Source organism: Callorhinus ursinus, unplaced genomic scaffold, assembly GCF_003265705.2.
Source record: "Callorhinus ursinus isolate GAN/ISIS: 27379988/994484 unplaced genomic scaffold, GSC_fseal_2.0 scaffold51, whole genome shotgun sequence".
In the NCBI taxonomy this organism is placed as follows: domain Eukaryota; kingdom Metazoa; phylum Chordata; class Mammalia; order Carnivora; family Otariidae; genus Callorhinus; species Callorhinus ursinus.
In genome coordinates, this window is record NW_027397113.1 from 7,871,927 (window position 1) to 7,890,446 (window position 18,520).

Consider the following 18,520-nt stretch of genomic DNA (forward strand, 5'->3'; position numbering starts at 1 on the left):
TGATGTCCGGATTCTGATTCTGGCCTGAACCACAGACCCTTAGAAGCCTAAGGGCCTGACATTTTCATCTAACTTCAGCACGAGCCTCATCAGTTCAGCAAAATGAATGAGTGCAAGTCTTCCTCAACTTGCTAGATGCCAATATTTTCATAGAGGAGTCCAGCAAGTTCATCATATTTTAGCAGGCCTAGTTAATAGTGGTGACCAGAGCTGATGGGGTCCCTCTTGAATAGAAACAGCTTTATAGTCATGTTCACATGCAAAAGGCCGCTTCTCCTTAGCATCACTTTTTAAAACTCCCCATTGTTTTGGTGACAGAAAATAGATTTCTCCATTTTGGAGACCACCAGTTTTAGAGATTATTTTACCAGGAACAAGAGGGTTTTTTTTTTTTTTTTTTTTTAGGGAAAATGCTCAGGAAGACTTGTGCCGTGAGTAGTTAGGGGATGTCGTTATGCAATTCTCAGCTCAAATATTGCCAATTTCCTGGGAGGTAGCCCACTGCCTTGGCCCCCCCCCCCCCGCTCCCTCCCCTCCCCCTATACACCACCACCCTTATTGTCATACGTTTGAGAAACGTGGGTTGGAGGAAACGGTACAGATTTTGGAGACAGGTATCTAGAAGGGGCATAGAAAACTACATAGTGGCAATCTCATAGTTTTTGTCAACCTTGGCTACTTGTCCGTGAAATGGGGACAATATCACCTGTCTCAGGATTAGAGTGAGAAATGCGATGCGTCAGAGCTCAGGCCTGGCACGGGAGAAGTCCTAGATTTCTTTCATTCGTGTAACAAGCGTTTGTGGAACTGTTACTGGGTGCTGTGGTTGAAAAATGAATGAATGAAAATAAGGAAATCTGCGCACAGGGACTGGAGTTCAAGGGGAAGGTCTCAAAGTCGCTCCCACGAGGCTTCTCACTGCCCGCCACGCGAGCTCGCCACGCCGGATGTGACGTCACCCACTCCCGTGGTTCTCAGAACTAGGCGGAGGGACCGGAAATTAACCCGAGGGGCGGGGTGCAGACTGACCGGAAGTGGGCCCTGGCGGGCGCCGCGGAACCCGAGCTCGCGCGAGCCGGTGGAGCGGAGCGTGGGGAAGGCGGGACACGGGGCGGGGCCGCTGCAGGGGCGGGGTCTCCAGCCTGGCGGGTGGGGGGCGGGGACCCCCTAGTCCCCCCGAACCCCGCCTGCCCCGGCGGCGACACGGCCATGAAGCTGAAGCTGAAGAACGTGTTTCTCGCCTACTTCCTGGTGTCGATCGCCGGCCTCCTCTACGCGCTGGTGCAGCTCGGTGAGCGGGGCGGGGCGGGGGTGCGGCGGGCCAGCCCGAGGGCGCCCGCCGCCGTGCATCCCGCCCTGGGGATGAACCCCCGCGCAGACACCATTCAGCCGGCTCGGCCCTCCCACAGCCCTCTGCGGCCGCCGGCGCTCTCCCCTCTCTAGGATGCACCGCCGCTTCCCGCCGCACCTCGGATGAAATGCAGACTCTTTCCCAGAGTCCGCAAGGCCCCGCATGATCCTGTGGCCGTCAGCCTTTCCAACCCCATTCCCTTTCCCACTCGCTCGCTCTGCTCCGGCCGCACTGGCTGCATGACAGTTTCTCGAAAGCCCACGCTCATTGCTCTCTCAAGCTCTTAACCTCTTCCTTCTGGCTGAGGTGCTTTTCTCCCTGCTCTTCCTGGCCGCCGCTTTCTCATGCTTCAGGTCTCAGCTCAAATGTCACCGCCTCGGAGAGGCCTTCCCCGACCACCTTAGCTAGCGTAACTCTTCTTTTTCTGGATTCTCTTTTTTCTCTGTCTTACGTGTTTCCTTCGTGGCCCTTATCACAATTCGTAATGATTTTACTAATTTGTTTTTTTGCTCAGTGTCTGCCTCCGCCACTAAACTGAAAGCTCCATGAAGGCAGGGACCGTGTCTGCTTTGCTCCCTGCTGCATCCCCAGCACCTAAGGCTGTGCCTCCCACGTGGAGCATTCAATAAATATTTATCCAATAACGGAATCAATGAATTTTATGAGTCTTTGGTCACACAGCCAAGGGAACAGATGGAACGTTGCCTCTTACACAGAGAGACAGGGCTTAGGGCTTGATCCTCAGGTATTTAAAAGACAGCCCTGTTTCAGAAGATCTAGTTGTTCTTTATGGCTCCAGAAGGCAACATTAGGATCAGCAGGTAGAAGGGATGGACGCAGATGATTAGCTCAATATCCGAGTGAAAGCCGTAACAGATGGAATTGATTGCAGTTGGAGGGGGCTGCTGATTGAGGCCATGAGCTTCCCCCCACCCCCCAATCAGGGGTGTGGAAGAGGCTGTCCGGGAGGTTGTCAGGAGATTCCTGCACTGGCTAGGAGTTGAACAAGAAGGTTATGCCCCTTTGGGATGCTCAACATGCTGTGGTTCTCTGCCCCCATTCCTGCTTCCTGGGACCAGGTCAGCCATGTGACTGCCTCCCTCCCCTGCGCGCAGCCGCAGAGCAGCTTCGGCAGAAGGATCTGAGGATTTCCCAGCTGCAAGCCGATCTCCGCCGTCCACCCCCTGCCCCTGCCCAGCCCCCTGAACCTGAGGCCCTGCCTACTATCTATGTTGTTACCCCCACCTACGCCAGGTATGGGCTCTGGTGTACCCCAGAGGCCTGCATGGGCCAGGAGGTTGGGGTTGATGATGAGTTTGGGGAGGCACTGGGCCAGGTGATGTACCTCAAACTAGGGCACGCCAAATGACAGGATAAATGAACCACACCTCTCTTTCCTCAAAGATTTGTGGGAAAAGGGTTGTTTTTCTAGTAAAATAGGGGTATACTCTGAAATAGAATACACAGTTCCTAACAAATTTTAAGATAGAACAATAAAGTTTCAAAGAAATGTTGAGCTTGCCCATGAGTTCACTCTCTCTCTCAGGGATCCTTTGGTGAGAAAGTTTGAGGATCCCTGACTAAATTGAAATAGGAAAGGGCTTGGCCTTACAGTCATACTAGGGTCCAGAAATAATTACACCAGCTATGATTTACAGTGTGTTTATTCTCTACCAGGCACTGTGCTAAGGGCTTTACTTTTTTTTTTATTGTAGTTTTTTTTTTTTTTGGGGGGGGGTACAAACCAACTGGGAACATGGTTTTGGATCTATAGCTAAAGAGCCTTACGACACCTCCCTGGAATCAGGTGGCTGACCCATGTAGGCACAGGCAGCTCTAGACCCTGTCCCCTTCCACACACACGGCACCAGCCCTGGGGCAGACAGGCCAAACTGCAGGAGAAAGAAGCCTAGAAGAGACTGGGCCACACCTTCCCAGTTTCTTGTCTAAACTCAGGCAAATCCTCCCCTGGAGAGGAATGAGGCAAAGGGCTCCTCTAAATCTACCTGGAAACCCAGAAGGAGGACCTGGCCCTCCTGGTATTTTAGAAAGTCATTATAATTTAATCTTTAAGACAACATTGTTGTAAAGTGCCGTTATTCTCATTTTCATAGCCAAGGAAACTGAGGCGTGGGGAGATCTGACCCATTTCCCCCAGTTGTCTCACCTACTAAGTTACCAAGCTGGCATTCAAACCCAGATCTGTCTGATTCCAAAGCCTGTACCCTTAACTTGTAGTCTCCCACGGCCAGAGCCCTGAGGTTGAGGGGGCTGCCGGACATGGGCGGCAGGAACAGGGCAGGTGAGCACAGTGTGAAGTTGACAGGCAAGAAGGGGAGTTTAGGTGTTGGTTGGGAAAGACCATGGGGGTTACTGGAAGGGACCCAGGAGAAGCTACATGCAGGGGCCGGAGTGAGCAGAGGGTGCCGACCCCTCGCCCTCCCCTCCATCTTTCCCCCTGCAGGCTGGTGCAGAAAGCGGAGCTGGTGCGGCTGTCCCAGACACTGAGCCTGGTGCCCCGGCTGCACTGGCTGCTGGTGGAGGATGCCGAGGGCCCCACCCCGCTGGTCTCCCGGCTGCTGGCTGCCTCGGGCCTCCTCTTCACACACCTGGCGGTCCTCACCCCCAAGGCCCAGCGGCTCAGGGAGGGTGAGCCCGGCTGGGTTCGGCCCCGCGGTGTAGAGCAACGGAACAGGGCCCTGGACTGGCTGCGGAGTGGAGGGGGCGCTGTGGGGGGAGAGAAGGACCCCCCTCCAGCCGGCTCGCGGGGGGTTGTGTACTTTGCAGATGATGACAACACCTACAGCCGGGAACTCTTTGAGGAGGTGAGCCGTGGTGTGGGGGGATGGGGAAAGAGGCAGGTGGGGCCAGCCTCGCCCCGGTTGCCTTGGTTACGGGTGGGAGGAGGGGGAGCAGTGGGGCAGAGTGGCCTCAGCGGCCCTTCCTGCTGCTCCCTTGCCCCTGGGCCACCCCCTGTCTGTTTCTTCTCTCCTGACCTCTCTTAGATGCGCTGGACCCGTGGTGTCTCAGTGTGGCCCGTGGGGCTGGTGGGCGGCCTGCGATTTGAGGGCCCTCGGGTACAGGATGGCCGGGTTGTGGGCTTCCACACAGCATGGGAGCCCAGCAGGCCCTTCCCAGTGGATATGGCAGGATTTGCTGTTGCCCTGCCCTTGCTGTTGGCTAAGCCCAGTGCCCAGTTTGACGCCACTGCTCCCCGGGGCCACCTGGAGAGCAGTCTCCTGAGCCACCTCGTGGATCCCAAGGACCTGGAGCCACGGGCAGCTAACTGCACTCGGGTAAGGAGCTGGAGGTGGGCAGAAACCTGGATCTGGGATAGGGAATGGTGATGGGGGAAGCGGAGTAAGGCTTGGGGGAGGAGGATCAAAGGATGGGTGTTTGAACCAGGAGGGACCCTCCAGAGCTTGGACTCAACCTTGCTTACTCTCCTGTAGGGGAAGCTGGGAGCCAGGGAAGGAAAGAGGTCTCCTGGGCACCCACGTAGCGCAGAGGGGGTAAGGGGATGAGGCCCCATTGGAAGGCACTAAAGGCCCCTGCCCTTCACACTCTGCGGCCAAGGCTGCGTGTGTAGAGGGGGTGAGAGAATCCGTTCCACGCTGAGGGCCCCAGAAGCCTCATTACAGCTGGGTCCAGCTCTAACTGAAACGCTCCCGGGACAGGTTCTGGTGTGGCACACGCGGACAGAGAAGCCCAAGATGAAGCAGGAAGAGCAGCTACAGCGGCAGGGCCGAGGCTCAGACCCAGCCGTTGAGGTGTGATGGCAGCCCCACCCTGACTACCACCGCGCCAGGCACGAACCTGGGGGACTGGGCCCCTGGCCTGCCCAGGATGCAGTTTTCCAAATCCTGACCCCTCAGAGCCAGGGGCGGCCCCTCTGCCCCCTCAGCCCCAGGGCGTGGCCCAGCTGCTTCTCCCCTCCCCCAGCCTGCCATGTGGCACTGGCCCACGGGGGGGGGGGGGGGGGGGGGGGGGACAAGCGGCCCTTGTGTTGAGCCAGGTCAGCCCCGTCTGGGGCGGAGCAGAAGGACAGACACTCAGGAGGGAGGGCTGCTGAGCAACTGGGTAACTTATTGGGGCTGGGCATGCACTGGGGGGCTGGAGGAGCTGGGCTGGACCCTCCCCACCTGAGCATGCGGACCCCCCGTCCTACCTCCAGAATAAAAGATCTCAAGCTGGAGGGGCCTCTGGTTTCCTTCCTTGCGCGTGTCTGGTTCTTGCGTTTGATCCTTACCAGAATCAACACCTAGGCGTCCTGGCTTCTCTATCAGACAGAAATCAGTTCTCCCAGGGCCCCCCACCCCCTGGAAGAGGAAGATCAGTGGCTTCAGTCCAAAAGCTTTATTGAGTCTGTGTGCCAGGACCAGTCTCCAGTCCTTCCCACATCACCTTCCCATCACCCTAGGTGCCTTCTGTTCCCCGGTGGCTCTTGGCCACAGGGCTAGGCCCTGGACACCGAGTTTTCTCGCCGCCGCCAGTCCAGCTCCGTGACTATCCTTAACCCCTCCTCTAATCCCAGGGACACCCCTCCCCGACCCGGAGCCTTGGTAAGGAGTTGTGAGGTTTTCGGTCTTGTCCATCCCTCCCCTTCCCCCCTCCCCCAGTCCCCACCCGAAGCTTCAGGCCACTAGGCCTCAGGTAGACCCTCCTTAGGAGGTGCCTCTTCTGGTGGGGCCTCCTCAGGGGCCGGCCTGTCAGCCACCCCTCCCTGTCGCCATGCTGTTTTCAGCATGTCCTTCAGCCCACTGGGAAAGAGATAGCCCTGGGTCTCTCCCTCCCCGTCGATGACTCCTCCAAGCCCCTCCAGTGCTGTCTGCAGGTACCGCAGGCCCAGGAGCACCAGAATCTGTGGGGAAGGCAGGGGGAAAGAGGTCAGGGAGGGTCAACTGCTCCTGGGGCCAGGGCTGGAGGCAGTGAGGGGGTCCAGATGGAGGGAGCCCTCAGACACTTTGCTAACTCACCTGCAGCAGGAAGGTGACAGCCAGCATGCTGCCCAGCATGCTCGCCAAGCCCTGCAGGTGCCCCAGCAGCACCCTGTGGCATCCTTGGGCCCAGAGGTTTAGGTTGGGCTGACGGGGATCGAAGAGAGGGTGGACGTGGGGCTCTGAGAGCCGGCTTTGCAGGCAAGGTCTGGCCGAGTGGGGGTTGCAGCAGGAGAAAGGGACACTATCGATCAGATATAGGCCTTCCACATTGCTCTGGATCCGGCTGCAAAGGGAGGGGCAGGGATGTTAGGATGTCTGGAAATAGAGGCCTGGGGGAGAAGCTACGGGGCTCAGGAGTTGAGAAGGGAAACTTGAAAGACCTTTGCTGACGGGTTTACCGTGTGCGAGGCATGCATAATTCATTTATCTTCACAATAAGTCTGTAAGATAGGTCCTATTATATCCATTCTTCAGAGGAGGAAATGGGCCCAGAGCAGTTTGGTAACATGCCCTGGGTCACACACCTAATAAACGGCAGATCTGTAACTGCAACTAAGTCTCTCAGTCACTACGCTCTATTTATTGCCTGTGGGGTGAGGTGGGTTTTAAGGGAGGAGGAGGCGAAGGAGGGGAAGGAGGCCAGGAGAAGTGGAGGGAGGGGAGAAACAAAACACTCACTCAACCACGTCCTGGTCATTGGGATCCAAGTAACGGCTGCTGACCCACTGGATCCCAAACCAGTCCTTGTACCCGTGGCGCCCGCAGCAGTGGTGCTTCAGCTGGAGCTCATCCAACAGCCGTTTGGCGTGACAGTGTCCGGGCACCTCTGTGTCTTTGTAGTGAGCCAAGGCAGTCCCCAGGCCCTCCTCCAGCCCGGTGTCCAGACTCCCAGGTAAAGCCAGGGCTAGCCCCAGGGCGAGGACCAGAAGACCCCCGCCCCCAGCAGTGCCAACCACCAGCAGTGGGCCCAGGACCTTTCGCCAGGGAGGGTATTGGGCCGCATCCAGGCTGGCCCTGCTGGCTCCCGCACCCACCAGCCCTGTGCCCAGAGCCACCGCACCGGCTGCCAGGGCAACGTGGGGCAGGGCAGCGAATGGGCAGGAGGGAGCCAAGAAGGTGTGGAGGTGCCACAGCTGGGCCAGGAGGTGCCCGCTACAGAGAAGGGCGAGGCCTCCGGCCAGCGCCAGCAGCCAGGAGAGGAGCCAGAGGCCCTGTGCCAGACGGATGCGAGGCTGGAGGGGCAGCACCAGGGGCAACACCGGGGCCATCTCCCATCTCCGCCCAAGGGAAAGCAGAGCTGTCAGGGACGAGGGTTGGCCGCGGCACGACGCTGACTCAGCCCAGACCGGCTTGAGCTGGGCTAATGCCACCCTGACCCCAATACCCTGGGAATCCGCACCCCACCCCCCGCCAGTCTTAATAACCCGCTGCCCCGGCCCCTGCCAGCCCCAATTCGAGATGCCTTGGCCTTGCCCCTTAGGAAAAGCCCCGCCCCCGGGCAAGGGGCCCAGTTCGTGACCCCGCCCCTGCCCCCTCGCGGAAGTGGGGAGGGGCCGGTCGGCTCTGGCCCTAGGGGCTAGGGGCTGGGGGCACGGAGACCAGAGAGGACCCCAGGGAGTCCGGGGGCGGGGATTCCGGAAGGGCCTGGAGGGCGGAGGCCCGGAGGGGCCCGGGGGTCAGCGGGTTGGCCCTGCCTGGGTCCCGAGCGGCGGGGCCCGGACAGGGAGGGGTTACCAGGCGGCCCGGCCCCCCCCTCGTCCCGCCCCCCCTCCCGCGCTTCCTGGCGGCTCCGCGTCCGGCGCCTGTTTGTGCCGCGGCGCTGGGGCCCGGGACGGCCCCGCCACCCCACCCCCGGGAGCCGAGAGAGGCCCCGGGAGAGTCCGAGGCCCCGGCGGGCCCCGGAGCCTGCCGCCCCCGCCCCACAGCGCCCCCTCCAGGTCCTTTCCCCGCGCCCGACAGCGCCCCCGGGGGGTGGCACGGCACCCGTGCGCGCGCGCCCCGGGGTGCTTCCCCTTTCCCCTCTCCCTAGCCATGGCCCCGGCGGCTTAGAAGCCTCCTCCGCCGCCGCCGCTCGGAGCAAGCCGGGGGCCGGATGGACGGGGCCGGGGGGCCCGGTGAGTACGGGGCGGGGCGGGCGGCGTGCCCCTTCCCGGAGCGCCGGCCGGTCGGCCGCTGCCAGTGCCCGACGGCTGTCTGGTGGCGTCCCCGCGTGCTCCTCGGCCTCAGGGGCTCTGAGCATCCTCCACTGTTTCTCAGGTCGCTCTCCCTAGTTATTTGGATCTCCTACTGTCATTTCGAACTTCCTCAACGTCATCCACTCCCCATGTTACTCTGGGCCCCTCGATGTTTCTCTGTCCCCTGTGTTATTCTGGGCCTCTTCCCCTGGTTTTTCGGGTCGTTTTACTTCTGACCCGTTACCCTGGGACCTTCACTATGACTCCGTCTCCCCTGATACCCTGTCGGGTCATTCTCTATTTCTTCTCCTGGTCCTCTGAGCCCACAGATGACTGTAGTCTCGTGTCCCCCTCCTCGTTCGCTCCCCCTCCTCAGTTTCTCTGCCTTCCCGGGAGACCTGAGTCTGCTCTGCGGTGGGCGATCCTCCTTCACCCGCACTGCGCCTCCCTCTGTGGTTCCCACGTTCCTGGGCGGTACTCCATATTTCCCCCCTGGTACTCCATGGTACTCCCTGCCTTTGCGGAGGCTGAGACAGCAGCAGGAAGGGAGCTCTGCCAGGCTCCTCGCCCGCCCTGCCAGAAGGAGGCCCTTGATCCTCTACCACCCGTCTCCTCCCCTCTGGGCCAGCCTCCAAGCCTGGGGCTGCTTGAAGGGGGTAGTCCTATTGGACAAATGCAAACTTGGGGGAAGACAATCCCCTCAACCCCTTTCTTCGGGGGTGGGCCCGTTCTGAGTGCTTCTTGCCCCTTTCCCAGGTGAGGCCCCTGCTCAGGAGGCCCTGCAGTCCTTGAGCCGGCGGCTTCAGGTGCAGGAGAAGGAGATGGAGCTGGTAAAGGCAGCCCTGGCAGAGGCCCTCCGCCTGCTGCGGCTGCACACGCCCCCCACCCCCCTGCAGGACCCTGGCACGCCCGCTATGCCACGGGACAGGTATGCCTGTTGTCACACACCCTCTTCCTCTTCCTTCCAGGGACCTCTTAGGGGCATCAGGTTGACTCACTGTCTCCCCAGCAGCCCTGCAGCGCCCCCAGGACTGCCACCCACATGTGGCCCCTCCTTGGTGAGCCGGGGCACCCAGACCGAGACAGAGGCAGAGACGGAGCCATCCCCTGGACCCCCTGGCCTGAGCAATGGGCCCCCAGCCCCCCAGGGGGGCAGCGAAGAGCCTGGTGGGACCCAGTCTGAAGGAGGGGGCAGCAGCAGCAGTGGCACTGGATCCCCCGGCCCCCCGGGGGTCCTCAGGCTTGTGCAGCCCCCACAGCGTGCTGACACGTAAGTGTCCTGTGGCAGAGCGTGGCTGGGGGTGGGGTGGGGTTGGGGGGTGGAGGACTGGGGAGCACGAGCAGAGGGAATGATGTTTACCTGCTCACTGTGCTCCTACCAGGCCACGGAGAAATTCTTCCTCCTCCTCATCCCCCTCAGAGCGGCCTCGGCAGAAACTCTCCCGGAAGGCAGCTTCCTCAGCCAACCTGCTGTTGCGGTCAGGGAGCACAGAGAGGTGGGCGAGGCTCCCCCCGCCCCACCCCCGCCCCACCCCAGGCACAGGCTCTTGACTTTCCACATCCCTCACCTCACTTCCCTGGGTGGGGTGGGGGGGCCTCATTGCCCAACAGGAAGAAAGGAACAAGCACTCCTGGGGCGCCTGCTGTGTTCCCGGCTCTGTGCTAAACCCTCGACCTCCTCCACCTCATTCAGTTCCCACGACATCCTTGGGGGGTAGGTGGTCTCATGCGGTTCATTGTCCAGGTGAGGAAGCAGGCTCAGAGAGGGTAAGTCATTTGCCTGGGGTCACACAGCTAGAGCTAGGATTTGAACCCTACTCCTCCTGACTCTGGTTCTACTGTTTCACCACGTACCTTCCAAGATTCTAAGAGGTACCAAAAGCTCTCATGATTTTCATTTTCATGGATGGCTGTTTTCAGAGTTTTAGCTCTACCCCTCAGCTCGCTGCCCCCCCCCCAACCCCTGCCCCAGTCTACCAGGCTTTATTTCTAGAGAGCAAGGGGAGATTCTGGTGGCTGAGTGTAGTTGTCTCGGAGTGCCTACGGGCCCCAGGACACCTGAGTGTTTATTCGAATTTTGTCCTTGATCTCCTTTATTTTCTGAAGAGATGTTACTACCTTATAATCTAGGGACAGCTGTTTGTGGAATTCACCTATTGCTGTCCTCTGGCGAGATAAGGACTTTCTTGCTTACCTCCCAGATCCCTGAAAGGCAGGGCTGGTGTACATTCTGGATTCACTTTGGTCCCATTTTACAGATGGAGAAATGAAAAGGCCAGCCAGAAGCTGGTGGTCTAGAGGAAAGGGCCCCTCCTTGCCATGCCGCCCTGCCTCTCACCAGGCTTTAGGGCTTTGTGCCGTGAGCTCTGCCCCTTTAGCCTGAACCTTCTCATCTCTTACATGGGGCTGAAAGTCCCCATCTACCTGGGGCCCTGAATGCTCTGAATGCAGACTAAAAGCCAGCAGGGGTGACTGGGTCTCTAGAGGAACCTCCTTTCTTGTGTCCTGCCCTTTCCCACTTAGGTTTTGGGACCTGACCCCCTCCGTCTGCTTTTCTCTCTTCCCAACAGCCGTGGGGGGAAAGACCCCCTCTCCAGCCCCGGGGGTCCTGGGTCTCGGAGGAGCAACTATAATTTGGGTATGTACAGAGGAGTCTGGGAGAACTGGGATGACGGACTTGGGGTTTGGGCTTACATCCCCAGGAGCTGTTGTGGGGGACCTGTGAGGTGTGGTGGGCAGAGTTCTGTTCTGGCTTTCCTGAAAGGGGGGCTGCAGGGTGGTGGTTGACACCCCCCTTTTCTCTGTAGAAGGCATCTCAGTGAAGATGTTCCTTCGTGGTCGCCCCATTACCATGTACATCCCGTCTGGCATCCGCAGCCTTGAGGAGCTGCCCAGCGGCCCACCCCCGGAGACCCTCAGCCTTGACTGGGTGTATCCTGCCCCCTCCAGTCCCACGGGAGCCACGTTCCCCATCTTGGGAACCCCCCACCCCCTCTTCATGGTTTCCCCCTGAGTCTGCGGGATCAGGAAGCCCTCTGACCCCTCCCTTACCCTCCTCTGCCGACGGTGCTGCCAGCCAGAAGCTCTTTCGTTGCCCCCTCTCTTCCTCATTCTGCCCTTGGTCTGACCCTTTCCTTGACCGGGATCCCCACTCCAGTTATGGGTACAGGGGTCGTGACTCCCGCTCTAATCTGTTTGTGCTGCGCTCTGGGGAGGTGGTCTACTTTATCGCCTGTGTGGTGGTGCTGTACCGGCCCGAGGGAGGCCCAGGGGGTCCTGGAGGTGGCGGCCAGAGACATTACCGGGGCCACACGGACTGCGTTCGCTGGTGAGGGGCCTGGGGCCTGGGGCCTGGGAGTGGGCAGCTCCTAGGCGTGGGGATGGTGGGCTTGGCAGGAACAGGGTCGGGGCGGGTGTGGAGAAGCAGGAGGGAAGCTGCCACCTTGCTGCTCTCCAAGCATGGAGAAAGTGTCCTGGGGGGTCATGAGAGACCGACCCCCTTCCCTAGAGCGTCTCCTCCCCTACTTAGCCTGGCCGTCCACCCCGATGGTGTTCGTGTAGCCTCAGGACAGACAGCTGGAGTGGATAAAGATGGAAAGGTAAGGCCAAAGTCAAACACCAGGCAGACAGGATGAAATTCCAGCCTGGCTTTCCTTCACGTCCCTGACCCCTTCTCTGACTCCACCAGCCCCTGCAGCCGGTGGTTCACGTCTGGGACTCAGAGACCCTGCTGAAGCTGCAGGAGATTGGACTGGGGGCCTTCGAGCGGGGTGTGGGAGCCCTGGCCTTTTCAGTGGCGGTGAGCTGGCCCTAAAGCCTCCCTAGAGCCCCCCCCCCCGCCATCTTCCTTGCCCAGGAACCTCCTTCTTGCACCTCACCAGGACGCCTCCGAAGTTCTGGCCTTCCTGAACCCCACCCAGCCGGTTTTCCTGAGAAAGGGACAGGTGTCCACTTCTGCCCACTCAACCCGCGATGGCAGCCCGTGCCTAATGACTGTGAGCCCACAGACCTCTAGGCCTCACTCAGCCCCTCCAATGTGTCCCCCGTTCTCAGGATCAGGGTGCTTTTCTTTGTGTGGTGGATGATTCCAATGAGCACATGCTGTCAGTGTGGGACTGTAGCCGAGGCACAAAGCTGGCTGAGATCAAGGTGAGGAGCGAGTCCCGGCGGCCTGGCGGGGCACTGAGGCTCGGGAGCTAAGAGCAGTGGAGTGCACAGCCAACTCCAGACTTCCCCATACCTTGACTTCATTTCTGGCTGGGTCACCTGGAGCGAGGCTCTTAGCCTCCCTGAGGCTGTGAAAGGGAGCTCTGGAAGTTCTGGCCTCCCGAGGGACCCATCGCGTGCTAGGCATTAGGGTGGGCCTGGCATCATGAGTAACTGGGAGGGGTGCTCTTAGGGGACCAGGGTCTGGGTCCGGAAGGAAGCCTTGTCCTGGGGTTTCGGGCCTTCAGCAGACCAGCTGTCAGGATGCACACTGAAGAGCCGCGTAAAGTGAGGGTGCTCAGGGCTTCGCGTGGCTGAATCTGGTTATCTTCCCTTCAGAGTACAAATGACTCAGTCTTGGCCGTTGGCTTCAGCCCTCGTGACAGCAGTTGCATTGTCACCAGCGGGAAATCCCACGTCCACTTCTGGAACTGGAGCGGAGGAGCAGGGCTTCCTGGGAACGGGACGCTCACCCGGAAACAGGGTGTCTTTGGGGTGAGGCGTGGATGGGTGCGGGGTGGTGCGGCAGGACGGGACAGAGGTGGGAGGATTGGTCCGAGTGCTGTAGACCCTACTACTCCCCACCCGGCGACGGTCCGTGACTTTCAGTCTTTGCCCTTCCCCCTGACCCCTGCTCTCCGCTTGACTCTCCCCCAGAAATACAAGAAACCCAAGTTTATCCCTTGCTTTGTGTTCCTCCGGGATGGAGACATTCTCACTGGGGATTCAGAGGGGAACATTCTCACCTGGGGGCGGAGCCTCTCAGATTCCAGGACCCCAGGCAGGGGTGGGGCCAAAGGTACGTGGTTGGGGGTGGTGGCTGCTGGGAAGTCTAGTACCCCAGAGGGTCTGTGGGAACAGAGAAGAGGATTTTCCTTTTTTTTTTTTTTTTTTTTAACCGTGAGAGTTGATAGTTGTCTGTGGGCCCCAAGGAGGCCCTCTTAGAGGAGGGCCGTCTAGAAGGGTAGGGACACCACGGCAAAGGGGCAGGGCTGGGGCTTTGGAGTCTGCCAGATCCTGGGTTCACATTCCAGTTTTGCCGCTGCTTGTTTGGCCTTTAGGAAGTTATCTCACGTCTTTGGGCCTCGGTTGTCCGGTCTGTAAACTGGGTAAAATAATAGTCGAGGATCAGAGACCGTATTCAGTAGGTACTCAATAGCTGGGAGTTATTACTCTGTTGCGACGGCCAGGGCTGCTCGAGTTCCCCACTTCCTGGCACCCCTACAGCATGAGCCACTCATGTCTTCCAACAGAGACCTACGGGATTGTAGCCCAGGCCCACGCTCATGAAGGTTCCATCTTTGCCCTCTGTCTCCGGCGGGACGGGACTGTGCTGAGTGGTGGTGGACGGGACCGCCGGCTGGTCCAGTGGGGGCCGGGATTGGTGGCCCTCCAGGAGGCTGAGGTGAGGGCTAGGCTGGGGTCGGGGGGAGGGAGGAGGAAGAGGAATGGCCAGGGGGCCAGGGGGCCCCTGACTTTCCACCACCATCCCACAGATTCCTGAACACTTCGGGGCTGTGCGGGCCATTGCGGAGGGGCTGGGCTCCGAGCTGCTGGTGGGAACCACGAAGAATGCGTTGCTGAGGGGAGATCTGGCCCAGGGCTTCTCCCCTGTAATCCAGGTTGGGAGGCCGAGGGCTCCTGGGGTGGGGGAGGAGCTACTGAGGCGGGGCAGAGGTGACAGCCCATGCTCTGCTGCAGGGCCACACGGATGAGCTCTGGGGGCTCTGCACGCATCCCTTCCAGAACCGCTTCCTGACCTGTGGCCACGACCGGCAGCTCTGCCTGTGGGATGGGGAGGGCCATGCGCTGGCCTGGAGCATTGACCTCAAGGTAGAGCCCCGCGTCCCTGGCTCCCCAATGCCACGCCCACCATGGCTTCTGTGGCCGCCACTCCTTCCCCAACATCCTTTTCCCTTCTCCCCAGAGGCCGCCAGTTTGTACTGGTATGGCTATACGGGCTACTAAAATCTCCATCCTTCTGTGCAGATGCCTCCCGTGCCCCCTGAGCACTGCCCCCGAAGCCCCCGAAGCCCCCGACCTCCCCTCGATCCAGCAACAAATGGTTGTTACTCTCCAGCACAGCTTCCCAGCTCAGTTCTGGTTGTTAAATATTTTGAGTATCGCCTCATTTAGGCTCCAGTGACACCCTGCCTCCACCCCAGGTCTACTGTCCCTCTCCTCCCCGTCTCATCCTTGGGAGGAGAAGGCTTTGGTGTTACCAACATGACGAGGTGTCCGTCCGGGAACCTTCACTAGAAAGGCATCTTCTTGAATTCACCTTCTCCCCCCTCCCAGGAGACTGGTCTCTGTGCTGACTTCCACCCCAGTGGGGCAGTTGTGGCCGTAGGACTGAACACAGGGAGGTGAGAGGAGCCAGGATTCCTGGGAGGGGAAAGCAGGAGGTATGGGAAGGGTTCCCCGGTTATGGGGTGTGTGTGGGGGGGCGGGGAGGAGTGTGGCTGCTGCCTGCTCAGGAGCCCCAGCTGCACCTTCCCAGTGCTTTTCTCTGCAGCCCGGGCCTCCCCTGCTCTCCTGTGGCAACCATCATCACTCAACCACTCTCTCCTCCGGGCCTGGAGTGGAGGAGGTGGCAGCTTAGGATAGAGTAGCAGTGTGGATAGGAGGGGTATGGGAGAGAGTAACAAGGGGAAGTGACAGGCTTACAACTCTATAAGGTCCTCCTACTCGGCCCTTGTACTCCTTTCTTAGAGGCATCTCGGCCCCTCAGCCTTTATTTCTCCTTAGCCCCTTCCGGTTTCCTAGCCTAAGAATGCAGTGGCGGGGGGCGCACCTGGGCGGCTCAGTTGGTTAAGCGTCCGACTCTTGATTTCAGCTCAGGTCATGATCTCAAGGTAGTGAGATGGAGCCCTGCGTGTGCTCTATGCTAGGCATGGAGCCTGCTTAAGATTCTCTCTCTGCCTCTCCCCACTCTCCCTCTCTCTTTTTATTTTTATTTTTTAAATATTTTATTTACTTATTTCAGAAGAGAGAGAGTGAAAGCATGAGGAGCGGGAGGGGCAGAGGGAGAAGCAGGCCTCCCGCTGAGCACGGAGCCCGATGCCTGCCGATGCTGGGCTCGATCCCAGGCTCGATCCCAGGCTCGATCCCAGGACCCTGGGATCAGGACCTGAGCCAAAGGCAGGGGCTCAACCGACTGAGCCACCCAGGCGCCCCAACCCTCTCTTTTTAAAAAAAGAAAAGATGTGGGGCGCCTGGGTGGCTCAGTCGGTTGAGTGGCTGCCTTCGGCTCAGGTCATGATCCTGGGGTCCTGGGATCGAGCCCCACATCAGGCTCCCTGCTCAGCGGGGAGCCTGCTTCTCTCTCTCCCTCTGCCTGCCTCTCTGCCTGCTTGTGCTCTATCTCTCTGTCAAATGAATAAATAAAATCTTAAAAAAAAAAAGATGCAGGGCGCCTGGGTGGCTCAGATGGTTAAGCGTCTGCCTTCGGCTCAGGTCATGATCCCAGGGTCCTGGGATCGAGTCCCGCATCGGGCTCCCTGCTCCTTGGGAGCCTGCTTCTCCCTCTGCTTCTCTCCCTCTCTCTCTCCCTCTGTCCCTCATGAATAAATAAATAAAATATTTAAAAAAAAAAAAAAAATGCAGCGGCAACTTGTCTTCATCACAGCTGTTCTGCCAGTGTCTCTGAGACTCTCCAACTTGGCAACCTCCACCTTGCCCAGGACAGGTAACCTCACACCTGCTTTCCACCCCCTCCCTTCCAGGTGGCTGGTTTTGGACACAGAGACCCGTGAGATCGTGTCGGACATCACTGACGGCAATGAGCAGCTCTCAGTGGTCCGGTACAGCCCAGGTGGGAGCCTCCCCGACCCCGGACCCAGACCTGTCCCTGGCCCTTCCTTCTCTGAGTGACTGTCTTTGTAGATGGGTTGTACCTGGCCATCGGTTCCCATGACAACATGATCTACATCTATAGTGTTTCCAGTGATGGTGCCAAGTCCAGCCGCTTTGGCCGCTGTGTGGTGAGGAAGCTGGGGTGGAGGGTGGGGCATTGCTATAGCAGGTAAACTCCTTGAAGGGTCTGATGCACTAAGGGAGATCTGGGGAGGGGAAACGGAAGCTACATTTTTAGTCTCTTGACCCTTGCTCCTAGGGTCACTCCAGCTTCATCACTCATCTTGACTGGTCCAAGGATGGGAGTTTCATCATGTCCAATTCCGGGGACTATGAGATCCTTTACTGTGAGTGAAAGTAGGGGAGAGCATGGGGAACGGGTAACCGGGTGGGTTTTATTTGTTTGAGGGGGGCTGCTGGTTGGGAGCGGTTGAAGGAGAGTATGTAGGGAACTCCAGGTGGAGGGGCTGTTACATAGGGAGGGGGAGATGGGGTTGGAATTGTACACACAGGAGAAATACTGTGATTTGGGAAACCCCCACACAGTTTTACACCGTGTTTTTCCGCGCGAGGACTTGAGGGAGTTGAAAAATGTACTAGGAAGAGGTTGTTTTGGACAAGGGTCTCAAGGGCAGTTGTGAAGGGATTGACTTATCTAGGGAGGAGGAACTGATGAGAAGCTGTTAGGAGAACTTCAGCAAGAATTCAGGAAGCACATGGGGCTGGGTTTTGTCCTGGGCTAAGGGCTGCCAGGGTGACCAGATCACATGCCACTACCTCAAGCCGGTCTTTCCAGCCTGCCCTTCCCGGTGTCTTCCCGACTGAGGGCAGGGTTTGAGCTGAGCTGGGTGGGCTCTCTCTCCCCAGGGGACGTGGTTGGAGGCTGCAAGCTCCTGAGGAATCGCTATGACAGCCGAGACCGGGAGTGGGCCACCTATACCTGCGTGCTAGGCTTCCACGTCTATGGTGAGCAGGGCCTTGGAACCTTGCGGGAGGGGTGGGGTGGGGTGGGGTGGGGTGGGAGGCAAGGTGGAGCCCGCCCTGGGCTCGGAATGCAGAGCATGTGTGGAGGGGTGGCCGTCAAGAAACCGGCAGATCCAGCGGGGGAGGCCCCTCAGGCCCTGGGCTGTCGGGACTGGGAAGGATTGCCTGGAACGCGGCCGGTGGGTGGCCGCGGCTGCCTGAGCGTCGGAAACCGTGCGGCCCTGGGCCGTGGGTGGCCACGGGGAGGAGGCCGCACTGAGAACGGCCGCCGTGCTAGGCGTGTGGCCAGACGGCTCGGATGGCACCGACATCAACTCCCTGTGCCGCTCCCACAACGAACGCGTGGTGGCCGTGGCCGACGACTTCTGCAAAGTGCACCTGTTCCAGTACCCGTGCGCGCGTGCCAAGGTGAGGCCTCCCGGGGCCTCTGGGGGCCGGGCGGGCCCGGGGCTCCGCGGCCGCCGCAACTCGGTCTTCCTTCCCGCCCAGGCGCCGAGCCTCGTGTACGGCGGCCACGGCAGCCACGTGACCAGCGTCCGGTTCACGCACGACGACTCGCACCTCATCTCGCTGGGCGGCAAGGACGCCAGCATCTTCCAGTGGCGAGTGCTGGGCGCTGGGGGCGCGGGGCCGGCGCCCGCCACGCCCTCTCGAACCCCCTCCCTGTCCCCCGCCTCCTCTCTCGACGTCTGACCGCTGCGGGAGGGGACCCACCGGCCCTGCGGCGCGGCTCCGCCCCACCCGAAGCCCCCAGAACCAGGGGCCGACCTTTCCTGGACTTCGAGACATTCCCGATCGCGCGTTTCCCTGGAGGGGGCGAATGGCACCCCCGCACACACTGTAGAGACCCGCTGGCTGAGCCGGGCCGACCCAGCCTGGGCCCTGACTCCCGCCGCCTGCTGAGGGGCAATAAACCAAAAGCAAAGTCGCCTCCCAGTCCTTTTGTGGGGCGCGGCTGGGCGCCTCCGGGGCCCTGTGGGGGTGGCGATGAAGAAAAAGAGGAGTTTGGA

General features: G+C 59.9%; 3 protein-coding genes across 5 annotated transcripts; 2 read left to right on the forward strand and 1 right to left on the reverse strand.

Moving 5' to 3' along the window:
• Positions 1-1,036: 1,036 nt before the first annotated feature.
• On the forward strand, positions 1,037-5,546 carry B3GAT3 (beta-1,3-glucuronyltransferase 3). The gene is made up of 5 exons (XM_025879174.1): positions 1,037-1,291; positions 2,431-2,605; positions 3,816-4,176; positions 4,357-4,647; positions 5,029-5,546. Exons 1-5 carry the CDS (start codon positions 1,210-1,212, stop codon positions 5,125-5,127), a joined length of 1,008 nt encoding a protein of 335 aa, XP_025734959.1. The 5' UTR covers positions 1,037-1,209; the 3' UTR covers positions 5,128-5,546.
• Positions 5,547-5,692: 146 nt separating this feature from the next.
• On the reverse strand, positions 5,693-8,202 carry ROM1 (retinal outer segment membrane protein 1). Its single transcript, XM_025878593.2, has 3 exons — positions 6,970-8,202; positions 6,328-6,574; positions 5,693-6,212 (listed from the first exon to the last, which is right to left on the reverse strand). The coding sequence occupies exons 1-3, from the start codon at positions 7,557-7,559 to the stop codon at positions 5,994-5,996; spliced, it is 1,056 nt and encodes a 351-aa protein (XP_025734378.1). The 5' UTR covers positions 7,560-8,202; the 3' UTR covers positions 5,693-5,993.
• A 49-nt stretch (positions 8,203-8,251) lies between these two features.
• EML3 (EMAP like 3) lies at positions 8,252-18,440 on the forward strand. Of its 3 annotated transcripts, none has more exons than XM_025878584.2 (22): positions 8,252-8,405; positions 9,222-9,393; positions 9,475-9,735; positions 9,848-9,961; positions 11,036-11,103; positions 11,273-11,396; positions 11,623-11,793; positions 11,995-12,064; positions 12,154-12,264; positions 12,519-12,614; positions 13,011-13,166; positions 13,329-13,470; positions 13,925-14,076; positions 14,168-14,293; positions 14,373-14,504; positions 14,970-15,037; positions 16,397-16,485; positions 16,557-16,654; positions 16,786-16,873; positions 17,394-17,492; positions 17,788-17,918; positions 18,000-18,440. In XM_025878584.2, exons 1-22 carry the CDS (start codon positions 8,384-8,386, stop codon positions 18,201-18,203), a joined length of 2,694 nt encoding a protein of 897 aa, XP_025734369.1. In that variant the 5' UTR covers positions 8,252-8,383; the 3' UTR covers positions 18,204-18,440. The 3 variants fall into 3 exon arrangements, with proteins under 3 accessions (XP_025734369.1, XP_025734372.1, XP_025734370.1); XM_025878587.2 differs by having other exon boundaries at positions 11,276-11,396; XM_025878585.2 differs by having other exon boundaries at positions 9,478-9,735.
• Positions 18,441-18,520: the final 80 nt, after the last annotated feature.

Coding starts and splice junctions, on each gene's coding strand:
- B3GAT3 (XM_025879174.1), top strand. CDS start 1,210: ATGAAGCTGAAGCTGAAGAACGTGTTTCTCGCCTACTTCCTGGTGTCG. Junction 1,292..2,430: donor CTACGCGCTGGTGCAGCTCG/GTGAGCGGGGCG, acceptor TCCTGGGACCAG/GTCAGCCATGTGACTGCCTC. Junction 2,606..3,815: donor GTTACCCCCACCTACGCCAG/GTATGGGCTCTG, acceptor TTCCCCCTGCAG/GCTGGTGCAGAAAGCGGAGC.
- ROM1 (XM_025878593.2), bottom strand. CDS start 7,559: ATGGCCCCGGTGTTGCCCCTGGTGCTGCCCCTCCAGCCTCGCATCCGT. Junction 6,575..6,969: donor AATGACCAGGACGTGGTTGA/GTGAGTGTTTTG, acceptor CTCCCTTTGCAG/CCGGATCCAGAGCAATGTGG. Junction 6,213..6,327: donor CTGTCACCTTCCTGCTGCAG/GTGAGTTAGCAA, acceptor CCTTCCCCACAG/ATTCTGGTGCTCCTGGGCCT.
- EML3 (XM_025878584.2), top strand. CDS start 8,384: ATGGACGGGGCCGGGGGGCCCG. Junction 12,065..12,153: donor GAGTGGATAAAGATGGAAAG/GTAAGGCCAAAG, acceptor TGACTCCACCAG/CCCCTGCAGCCGGTGGTTCA. Junction 14,294..14,372: donor GCTTCTCCCCTGTAATCCAG/GTTGGGAGGCCG, acceptor GCTCTGCTGCAG/GGCCACACGGATGAGCTCTG.